Genomic DNA, 11,679 nt, shown 5'->3' with positions numbered 1-11,679 from the left:
AATTATGGGAATTGCGACTGCGCACCCCATTTATGTTAAGATAGCCAGTGGATCTTCGGTCCATGGTGAAGGATTTTTAGTCATACATGTTTAGGATAGGGAGCACCCATGCACAAAGCCGGAAAGCGCTGCTACCGGTACGTTGCTACTCCCTAACTCGAGTTGTCCGCTCGTTTTTATAGCCAATCTAGATACCTTGCTCCACAAGTTCAATCTTAATAGAACTGAAACCTCCATACATGATATCCTTACTAGGTTCTGCTTTATCTGCATCATGTGCATTTAACTTAGCACTCGGCATGGGGGGCCGGGTCTGTCTAGGACAGGTACCTATTCTTGAGACCATCATGTATATTTTTGTGCTACGTGTTGCATCATGTGAAAGACTATAACAAATGTTGACTGGCTTTAAATAATTGAATGAAAGAAGAAACGTCTATTTTTACCCACTTTCAGCAAATAATTCAATATAAACAAAGTGAAAATAATATATATATATATATAACCCTCAATTGTATTCTCGCTTTTCTCAAAACATCAAGTTTTTACAAAAAATAAAAAAAATAAATAAATATATAAATAAAAAAGGTTATAGTAAAAAATAAATAAATAATGCAATAAAATAAATTATTATATATATGTATGTCTTTAAATTTGTTTCAAATAGGGCATATCCACCTTCTTTTTATTTCTTTTTCTTTCTGTTCTTCGTGATTCACTTGTCAAAATTATCTCTTTATCCGGTCATTTTCTCTTAAAACAACCTAGGCTTCCCTTAAGGAAGGTCAACAAAAGTCGTTTTCAAAAGAATGACCACTTTAGGCATTCTGAGTCATTTTTCATATATTTTTTTTATTTTAACGACTTCAACAAATGATTTCGAATTATCAAAATTTCATAAGTTAAATTTGGTTTTAAATAGCGAGTTTCTTTTCCTAACTAGGTAACCATGACATCTATGAGATGTGATAAAAGACCAAGGGATGAAGCAGTCGAAATGGTCAATGATCCCCCAAAGTTCATGATCACGGATAAAACCCCACCACTACTCATGGCTTGGTGGAACGATATGCATGAGTTTAGGCGAACTGAGATATTCAAACATCTTGGTTTCCTCACAGATATCATGAGATTTAGTCCTGACAGAGATTTGATCGAGGCTTTGATCCCATTTTGGGATTCTACAAGCAATGTGTTTCGCTTTAGCGATTTTGAGTTGACGCCTACATTGGAGGAGTTGGGTGGTTTCACAGGGTTAGGCAAGCATCTCCGAAGCAAAACACTCATAGCCCCAAGAAGCGTCAGCGGGAATAAATTTTTGGAACAAATGCACATCATCTATCCTCATAAGGAGTGTTTCGATAATGGGTTAGTTTCCTTGGAATTTCTATACTCAAGATATGGAAAGAAAGAAGGATTTTCAGACTACGGAAAGCAACTTAAAAATGGACAACACCTCCCTACTTGGGAAAAACATAGACAAAAAGCATTCATGGTGGCCTTTTTGGGAACCATGATTTTTCCAAGAAGGGATAAAAAAATCAGTATTCATCTGTCGAGAATAGTCGCTGTTATGATGAAGAAAAAGAAATCCACTATCTTGCCAATGATGTTGGCTGACATTTATCGTGCTTTGACTAAATGTAGAGAAGGGGAAGACTTTTTTGAAGGTTGCAGCATTCTATTGCAAATGTGGTTTTTGGAGCACTTGTATCGCCATCGTTTTGCGACAGATTTCAAATCTGAATGGACGAATTATATTTTGAGCCACCCAGACAGGATGAAGGAATTAGTAGACAAATTGCAAAAAGGTGTCAAAGCATAGAGATATTATCTTCTTAAATTAACTGCATCTGATATTACATGGAACTATCATTGGTTCCCTGCGAGTGAAGTAATTGTTATGTCTTCCTATCGTCCATTCTTTTTTCTGACAGGCCTTCGAGGATTCCAACCATACATACCCCTTCGGGTGCTACGCCAACTAGGACACAGACAAATCTTACCTAGGGCCGAGGATACACAGAGTTTCGTATGGGAGGTGTCGTCTGAAGGTCGAGATCGAGAATTAGAAGCTCAAAAGATTTGGGGTGGTAGTCGAACGTTAAGCTCGAAAGATATGATAGACGATCGTGTTGAAGGAGAAGTAGAACCCTCATTCCTCTATTAGTTCTTTGATCAAGCCCCCCTCAAAGTAATGCCCGAAGGATCAGCGCGAGAACTCAGAGATCGAGAAGAGGAAATTGAAGTCAGAATCAAGCAAGCTAGGCTCGAGGTGGAAAGAAATTACAGGTCTACTCTAGATATCCTCAGTAATGATCTAAAGAATGCTAGAGAAGAGTTGGCGCAACGTGATGCAATATTCGAAGAGAGAGTTAGGTTGATTCAGAAAAGGGCTGAAAAAGAACATCAATCCACCATTCGAACCTTACATGGGGATTTGGGCATTGTCACAGGCGCTATGGAGCAACAAGAGGAGGAGTATAAAAAAGAAAAGAACCTCTTAATGCACACACATGCTAGACTACAAAATCAGTTAAAAGCTTCGATGGGACGAGAAACAAACATAGCAAAGTGTTTCACATCGTATCAAGCAGAAGTCGCAATCAAGAGAAACTAATGGATGGGGGAGCGTGAAGAACTTCATAATCAAATCGAAGAGCTTCAGGCACATGAAGAGGATTTGACCCACAGGGTTGATACTACTCAAGAATGGTTGCAAAATTGTCACGAGAATATGGAGGAGGCCAAAGGACAAGCGCTTCAACTGACAGAGAGCTTGATTGATGTTTATGGTGGTTATCTACATCGGAATGATGAGAGCCTGGGTCGACATGCGCGTGCACTGGCCCCACATCTGCCAAAAACTTTGTTCAAGGTTTACTCTACCCTAGGGGGCAATTGATGATCGAGAAATATTGGAGAAGGATTTTTTTTATTATTATTATTATTTCTTTTTTTGTCGAAGTTTGTTTCAATCTTTAAGTACTTTGATGTTTTGGTTATTTATTTTAAGAACATTTTGATTTGAATGATATCTTCATATAAGTAAATGTCGTGTTTTCCTTTTTTAATAATTCTTCTTCACGAACTACGTAATGATCTGATTCATGTTCAACATGATACGTAGGCAACCTTCAACAGGTTCGATCAAAATGCGTTCAAAATATTCACATGAGTAAAGTATGGGTCTAAAAGACATAAGCAAGTCGTCCAAAGTTGGGATGAAACATAAAAGTCTTCCAAAACTCATTGTAGAAATAGGAATAATTTAGGTGCATAACATACAATGTGTTATTAATATTGCAAAGTGTTGAATCCTAACACATTTGTTTTTATATATAAGAGAGAAAGAGTTTAAAGGTGGTTGGTTTGTGAAGAAAGCTGACATCTCATCAATATAACACAAGATTAAAAGGGAAAGCAAAAATGACACGCAAAGACGGAACAGAGTCGGGAAATGATGAAGTCCAAAATCAAATGGTTGCACAAGAGTCAGTATCTATAGAAGAGGTCAAGATGTTGAGACAACAGATGGCCGAAATGTATGAAGCTTGGATGAATGGGCAGGCTCCCCCATCTTCAATTCGGGAATACCTGAATGTAAATATGCCATTCCCCATTCAAGTCTCAACAAGTGACCCGATTTATCCACCTGGATTTGGACCCTACGTTAACACATCTAATACTGTTGGAACTTCCTCGGTACACCCGCTGAATCCACCCATGATAAATAATCCACTCTTCAAGCCAACTGTGCAAACTAATGCAAATCCTCAACCAACACTAGTACAAAAATCCAATGATGATCCTATACCCAAAGATCAATACGGCCAAGGTCAGGCCCCTAAATTGACTTTCGAAATTCCTGATTCTTACCACCACACTCATCAATACAATTCACCCGTTGAGGTTGAAAAAACTATTAAGGACGAGGAACATGAAGAAATTGCAAGAAAAATGAGGAGTTTGGAGCAAAACATAAGGAATATGCAAGGGCTGGGAGGACACAAAAGTGTCTCGTTCAAGGACTTATGCATGTTTCCAGATGTTCACTTGCCTATAGGGTTCAAAACTCCAAAGTTTGATAAGTATAACGGTCATGGCGACCCAGTGACTCATTTGAAAAGATTTTATAATCAGCTAAGGGGAGCCGAAGGAAAAGAAGAACTTCTTATGACTTACTTTGGAGAAAGTCTAATGGGTGTAGCCTCAGAATGGTTTATCAATCAAGATATTTCTCGATGGAATGTCTGGGATGACATGGCGTAAGATTTTGTCCAACAATTCCAATACAATATTGATATCGTTCCAGATCGCAATTCCCTAGCTAATATGAAGAAGAAATCGTCTGAAAGCTTTAGGGAATATGCCATAAGATGGAGGGAACAAGCGGCAAGAGTCAAACCGCCGATGAAAGACTATGAATTGATTGATGTTTTTCTCCAGGCACAAGAACCTGACTACTTTCATTACCTTCTCGCTGCAATGGGGAAGCCTTTCGCCGAAGCAATTAAGATCGGAGAAGTGGTAGAGAACAGCATAAAATCGGGTAAAATTGTAAGCCAGACAGCTATTAGAGCTACCACACAAGCAACACAAAGCGGGTCAGATAATTTTGTAAATCGAAAAAAGAAAGAAGAAGGGTCCATGATGACGTCTGGATCGAGAGGTATTCAAATGGGCATGAACCATCCTTATGTTCAAGTCCAACAAGAACAATCTAATTCTCCTCAACATTATTACCCATCCCAATATGCAGTTCTCAACACTCAAGCATATGTCCGACCTCCTCAGCGCCAACAATGGCGGGCACCTGCCCCACAAAGTTCTCACCCCTAACAACAAAATTTTCAGGCACCCCATAATCCACGTCCCCGGATGGATTATACAAGAGAACAAGGTCGAAAAGAAAACTTTACCCCAATTGGAGAGTCATATACGAGTTTGTTGCAGAAATTAGTACAATTAGGATTGGTTGAACCTGTTAATCCCTATTTTGTCAATCTGAATGCAAGAGGGTTTGATCCAACTGTTATATGTGAGTATCACGCTAACACTCCAGGTCATAGCACAGAGAATTGTTGGACTCTAAAGAGAGTCATTGAGAAGTTGATTGAGGATAAGGTAATTGAGATACGCAATGAAGAGGCGCCAAATGTCACCAATAACCCACTCCCTGCTCACAATAAGGAGCATATTGTGGGGATGGTAGACATTTATGAAGATTGTGAGCAAACATGTAGAAAGCAGAGATTCAAAAGAAGAGTCGAGTATGGTTTTAGAACCCATACAAAAGGCACCGATAATTGTGAATGGTGTAAGGTCAAATTTTGGAGACTCGAGAAAACTCGTGTTGTATGTCCCTGGAGCTGCAAAAAGAAGAGAAGTACCGTTGAATGGACCAAAATTATACATTCCTGGTAAGCTTCGAGCATTTGGTCAAAATCAAGAAAGCGTGAAAGAGCCAGTTGTGATACAAATTGCAACACAACTTCCGATGACAAACACCAAGACCGTTCAATGGAATTACAACAAAGTCGTTACCCACAAGGGAAAGGAGATTGTTGAAGATACAAATGAAACAAGAGGATTAACTCGTTCTGGGAGGTGTTATGCTCCAGAAGAATTAAGAAGAGACAAACAAGCCAAAAAAAATAAGTTGCCGGTTAAAAAACCTGTCACTGAGGAGGAGGTTGAAGAGTTCTTGAAAAAGATGAAAGCTCAATATTATTCTGTTATTGATCAATTGAGGAAAACACCCACTCAGATATCCTTGTTGTCATTACTCATACATTCTAAAGAGCATCGTGAAGTTTTGACCAGAATCTTGAATGAGGCACATATCTCAGAAAGTATCACGGTGGGCCACTTGGAAAAGATGGCCAATCGAAAATTTGAGGTAAATAGAATCACTTTCACTGATGATGAATTGCCTTTGGAAGGATCTGGGCATAATAAGGCGTTACATTTAACCGTGAAATGTGAAGAACACTATGTGAAAAGGGTCATGGTCGATGGAGGATCAGGTGTAGACATATGCCCTCTTTCTACTATACAAAGGTTGAAAATCAACACGGATAGAATTCGTACTAACAATGTCTGTGTGCGTGCATTTGATGGCGCAAAACGGGACACTCTTGGTGAATATACTTAATTGTTACAATTGGACCAGTGGAGTTCGGAATCACTTTCCAAGTAATAGACATGGACACTTCTTACAATCTACTTTTGGGTAGACCATGGATCCACTTGGCTAGAGCTGTGTCGTCTACTCTGCACCAAGTGGTCAAGTTTGAGCATGACAAACTGGAAATCATTGTCCATGGTGAAGATGATCTCCCAATCACCCAAGATCCGTCAATACCATGCATTGAGGCCAAAAGAGGTTGTGAATCCCTCAACTATCAGGCTTTTGAGATTATAACATTCAATCAGTTTTCGGTAGGGAAGCCTATACCACAACCTCATCTATCATCTGCTTCAAGCATGGTGGTGTCCCAGATGGTACAAAACGGCTATGAGCCTAGAAAGGGACTAGGGTTGTCTTTGCAAGGAATTGTAGATCCCATCAATCTGATGGGTAATCAAGAGACATTCGATTTGGGTTTCAATCCAACTAGACTTGATAGAAAATGGGCAAAAGATCGTAAAAGAAATGTTTGGAATTTGTTAAAGCCAATCCCTCATATTGCTCAATCTTTCGTTAAATCTCGAGGTGAACCGAGTCCAGACTTCTCTGTCCAGAATGATGTTGATGAAATATGTCAAGGTATCAAGGAAATGTTTTATGATGTAAACATGACTCAGATGGGTGAAGGCACTAGTCATATGGATGTGCAATTCATCGGCCCGAATGTCCAGCTCAACAACTGGGAAGCCACTCCTCTCCCTACAAGGAGGGAGTCTTGGTAGTTTATTTTGCTGCTTTTAATTTATTTATTTGGATTATTCTGAAGGTTGTAATTCAAACCTTCTAGCTATCTCACTTTGGTGTTAACCCTTCTATCATTTCTCATTTAATGCAATGAAGTTCTAGTTTCCCAATCATATTCAATCATCTTCTCTGTTCTTACTCTTTCTAATATATGTCCTCTTATTTTTCATTTCAGTTACGTTAATGTCGACTTTAATAATATGACATGCATGCGGAGTTTACAGTTAGATCCTAAAAAGTTGTCTGATCTCGAAACAATGAATCCAAAGTTTGACGAATATGATGAAGATGAAGCTTACGAAGAAATAAAAAAGGGATTGGATCAGCCTAAACCTAATTTAAGTGAAACTGAGGCGGTTAATTTAGGAACTGAAGAAGTGAGAGAAATAAAGATAAGTATTCATGTTGATCAGAACATTCGAGACGACATAATTCAAGTTTTATTTGAATACAAAGATGTCTTCGCGTGGTCCTACGATGAAATGCCGGGTTTAAGTGCTGATTTAGTAGTTCACAAACTTCCAATACATCTTGATTTTCCACCTGTCCAGCAAAAGCAGAGAAAGTTTAAGACAGACATGAGCGATAAAATTAAAGAGGAAATCATAAAGCAACTGACTGCAAATGTGATCAGAGTTGTCCAATACACTACCGGGTTGGCTAATTTTGTGCCAGTGCCAAAGAAAGATGGAAAGATCAGAGTTTGTGTTGATTACAGAGATTTAAACAAAGCAAGTCCAAAGGATAATTTTCCATTACCCAACTTTCACATCCTGGTTGATAGTTGTGCCAAACACGAGATTCAATCTTTTATGGACTGTTACGCCGGATATCACCAAATTCTCATGGATGAAGAAGATGCAGAAAAAACTACTTTCACCACCCCATGGGGTACATATTGTTATAGAGTCATGCCATTCGGTCTGAAGAATGCGAGAGCAACCTACATGAGAGCTATGACTACCATATTCCATGACATGATGCATAAAGAAGTTGAGGTATATGTCGATGATGTCATCATTAAATCTAAAATGCAAGTCGACCATGTGCGTGATCTAAGAAAATTCTTCGAAAGATTGAGAAAGTACAACCTCAAGCTTAATCCGGCTAAATGTGCATTTGGAGTGCAATCTGGCAAACTTTTGGGTTTTATAGTTAGTCGAAGAGGTATTGAATTGGACCCCTCTAAGATAAAGTCCATTCGAGAATTGCCACCTCCAAAAACGAAAACTGAAGTCATGAGTTTTCTGGGAAGGTTAAACTATATCAGCAGGTTCATTGCTCAACTCACCGCCACATGTGAGCCGATATTCAAGTTGTTGAAAAATGACACTGCTATCAAATGGATAAGTGAGTGTCAGGAGGATTTTGACAAAATTAAGGAATATTTAGCAAACCCTCTGGTATTGGTCCCACCAGAACCTGATAGGCCGTTATTCTTATATCTTTCAGTGATGGATAATTCATTTGGTTGCGTTTTAGGACAACATGACATTACGGGATAAAAGGAACAAGCCATTTATTATTTGACCAAAAAGTTCACAAGCTATGAGGCAAAGTACACTCTATTAGAAAAGACTTGTTGTGCTTTAACTTGGGTTGCCCAAAAATTGAAACACTATCTTTTGTCCTATATGACCTATCTTATATCTCGAATAGATCCTTTGAAATATATTTTTCAAAAATCCATGCCAACAGGTAGGTTGGCAAAATGGCAGATTTTGCTTACGGAATTTGATATTATTTATGTCACTTGCACTGCCATGAAAGCACAAGCGTTGACCGATCATTTAGCAGAGAATTCAGTCGATGACGAATACGAGCCCCTAAGAACATACTTCCCTGATGAAGAAATCAACTCTATTGAGGAAGAAATTCCTAATGATGGTCACATGTGGAAATTATATTTTGATGGGGCTGTCAACAAAAATGGAGTAGGAATTGGGGCAGTTCTTATCTCACCAAACGAATGTCATTATCCTGCCACAATACGACTTCGATTCTTTTCTACCAACAACACAACATAATACGAAGCTTGCATCATGGGTTTGAATATGGCAATAAATCTGGGTTGGTGGTTTTAGGGGATTCCGATTTGCTCATTCGACAAGCTCGAGGTGAATGGAGACTCGAGACATTAAACTCATGCCGTACAAACGATGTTTAGAAAACCTCATCAAAAGATTCAAGTCCATTGAATTTAGGTACATTCCCAGGTTTCGCAATGAGTTAGCTGATGCTTTGGCCACCCTAGCCTCGATGCTTCCATACCCGGGTAATACCTATATTGACCCGTTGGAAATACAAGTTAGGGATCAACATGGTTATTGTAATATAATTGAAGTAGAGCCAGACGGTGAGCCCTGGTATCACGACATTAAACGGTTTTTAAAAGCTAAAGAATATCCATACATGCTGATAGAGATAAAAAAAGAACTATCAGGCGACTCGCCAATGGGTTCTTCTTGAGTGGCGATATCTTATATAAAAGGACTCCAGATTTGAATCTATTGCGATGTGTGAATATTCAAGAAGCAGAAAAAATTATGAATGAGGTGGATTCAGGGGTTTGTGGCCCTCACATGAATGGTTATGTTCTAGCAAAAAAATTATCCGGGCAGGGTACTATTGGTTGACCATGGAGCGAGATTGCTTCCGATTTGTACGCAGGTGCCATCAGTGCCAAATTCATAGCGACTTGATTCACTCACCCCCTTTAGAGTTGCACCCTATGTCTGCTCCGTGGCCTTTTGTGGCTTGGGGAATGGATGTTATTGGGCCGATTGAGCCGAAAGCATCTAATGGGCATCAGTTTATTTTAGTTTCTATCGACTACTTTACCAAATGGGTGGAAGCTGTCACATTCAAATCAGTCACCAAAAAAGCAGTGGTGGACTTTGTTCATTCAAACATCATATGTTGTTTCGGCATACCAAAAATCATTATTACAGACAATGCAGCGAATCTTAACTGCCACCTGATGAAGGAAGTTTGTGAGCAATTTAAAATTGTTCATCGTCATTCAACCCCTTATCGACCCAAAGCAAATGGGGCTGTTGAAGCGGCAAATAAAAACATCAAGAAGATTCTTAGGAGAATGGTGCAAGGATCTAGGCAGTGGCATGAAAAACTACCATTTGCTCTCTTGGGATACCGCACAACTATTCGTACGTCAGTCAGTGCAACTCCTTAATTATTGGTTTACGAAACTGAGGTTGTCATACCCGCAGAAGTTGAAATCCCTTCTCTTCGAGTCATTGTCAAAGAAGAAATTGAGGACACGAAATGGGTTAAATCAAGGTTAGAACAATTAGCACTGATAGATGAAAAACGGTTGACATCAATTTGCTTTGGTCAATTATATCAGCAGAGGATGACTCGAGCTTATAACAAGAAGGTACGCCCAAGAAATTTTGAAGTCGGTCAACTTGTTGTGAAACGCATCCTTCCCATCAAGACTAGGCCAAAGGGAAGTTTGCCCCAAATTGGCAAGGCCCTTATGTTATTAAACAAGTGCTATCAAAAGGAGCTTTGCAACTGGCAAATATGAAGGGAAAGGCGATCGACACAATTGTTAACACAGATTCGATCAAAAGATACTACGCCTAACACTCTTTGTTATGACACTCTCATGATTGACATTCTCAAGATGAGAGGATAAAAATGTATCCTCCTTTATTTCAAACACCACTTGTCTAATGCAAAAAAAAAAAAGAAAAAAAAGAGAATTAAAAAAAAAAGTTTTATTAAACTACGTTCGACCTGATTCCTAAGAGGATACGTAGGCAACCCTTCATTGGGGTTCGGTCTAATCACTGAATAAAACAATAATCATGTTCTTCAATTCTCCAAGGGCAGAGACATGACATTGTAACCTACGGTGTGTTACAAATAAAAAAAATAAAAAAATGAGAGAGTCTTATGAGTGAAAACCCTCACGGGCACCATAAGATGATAGTAAGTTGAGAAAAAGAGATAAGAATGCCTTATTGGTGGAAAACCACGAAGGGCACCATTGATCAAATGATGACATTCCGTCTTGGCATGAGCACACAATCAAGATAGAAGTCAGACTATAGACTTAAAGGTACAACATTGTTTCATGAGATTCAGACAACTTAGAAGGATCAAACGTTCAGTCCAAATGCATGTCATGATTCATTAATGTAACATCCGATAATTTAAAATGAATATGAAGAAGCTTGAAATTGGAAGTAGTCATTTTTGGAAAAAAATTCAGAATCTGGAAATTCGGCCAAGTGTGGAAATCAGTGAGTTTTTGGCCAACTTTGAGCAGTCATAACTCCTAGCTCAGGATGATCCAGGAGTAGTTCCAGTTATTTTTGGAAAGCCCTTGGAAGGATCTTTCCAACGCCACCGATTTTGCTCGATTCCGAGTTCGTATGAGCGAGTTATGCCCTTTGAAAGTTGGGCAGTTGGCAGGGAGTCCGTCCGGAAATTTAAGGGCATTTTGCTTTTTTCACAAATCATTTCTTTTGAGGTTATATTGTTGTGTTAGGCTGATTGTGGATCATTTTTGTTCCATTTTAAAAGAGTAAGAGTTAGGGTTCTTGAGTGAAGAAGAGAAGAAGAGAGAAAGAAGAGAAGAAGAAGAAGAAGAAGTGGGAGCTAGGGTTGTGGATGCAAGACGTTTTCTTCATCAAATTTCTTGGGGAATCTTAGTAAAGGTATGGGAGTTCTTTATCTAGGGCAAGCTATCACCCTAGAGCCAATTTCAAATG

The 11,679-nt window shown here is 39.0% G+C and overlaps 2 protein-coding genes and 1 pseudogene across 2 annotated transcripts; all 3 read left to right on the top strand.

Annotated features, from left to right (window-relative positions):
• Positions 1 to 949: 949 nt before the first annotated feature.
• LOC125877431 (uncharacterized) lies at positions 950 to 1,517 on the top strand (annotated as a pseudogene).
• A 3,364-nt stretch (positions 1,518 to 4,881) lies between these two features.
• On the top strand, positions 4,882 to 6,157 carry LOC125877430 (uncharacterized). Its single transcript, XM_049558724.1, has 2 exons — positions 4,882 to 5,127; positions 5,216 to 6,157. The coding sequence occupies exons 1-2, from the start codon at positions 4,882 to 4,884 to the stop codon at positions 6,155 to 6,157; spliced, it is 1,188 nt and encodes a 395-aa protein (XP_049414681.1).
• A 3,418-nt stretch (positions 6,158 to 9,575) lies between these two features.
• Positions 9,576 to 10,130, top strand: LOC125877429 (uncharacterized). The gene has a single exon (XM_049558723.1). It carries the CDS (start codon positions 9,576 to 9,578, stop codon positions 10,128 to 10,130), a length of 555 nt encoding a protein of 184 aa, XP_049414680.1.
• The last annotated feature ends 1,549 nt before the right edge of the window (positions 10,131 to 11,679 follow it).

The sequence above is a fragment of the Solanum stenotomum genome, chromosome 9 (assembly GCF_019186545.1).
Source record: "Solanum stenotomum isolate F172 chromosome 9, ASM1918654v1, whole genome shotgun sequence".
Lineage (NCBI taxonomy): Eukaryota > Viridiplantae > Streptophyta > Magnoliopsida > Solanales > Solanaceae > Solanum > Solanum stenotomum.
The sequence above is the reverse complement of the archived record's forward strand: the minus strand, read 5'-3'. Positions and strand labels throughout refer to the sequence as shown.

What these genes read in the sequence shown, in the direction of transcription:
- LOC125877430 (XM_049558724.1), top strand. Translation starts at nt 4,882, where the DNA reads ATGGATTATACAAGAGAACAAGGTCGAAAAGAAAACTTTACCCCAATT. An exon ending in AGAAGTTGATTGAGGATAAG is followed by an intron (nt 5,128 to 5,215) that starts GTAATTGAGATA and finishes TGGGGATGGTAG; the next exon opens with ACATTTATGAAGATTGTGAG.
- LOC125877429 (XM_049558723.1), top strand. Translation starts at nt 9,576, where the DNA reads ATGGAGCGAGATTGCTTCCGATTTGTACGCAGGTGCCATCAGTGCCAA.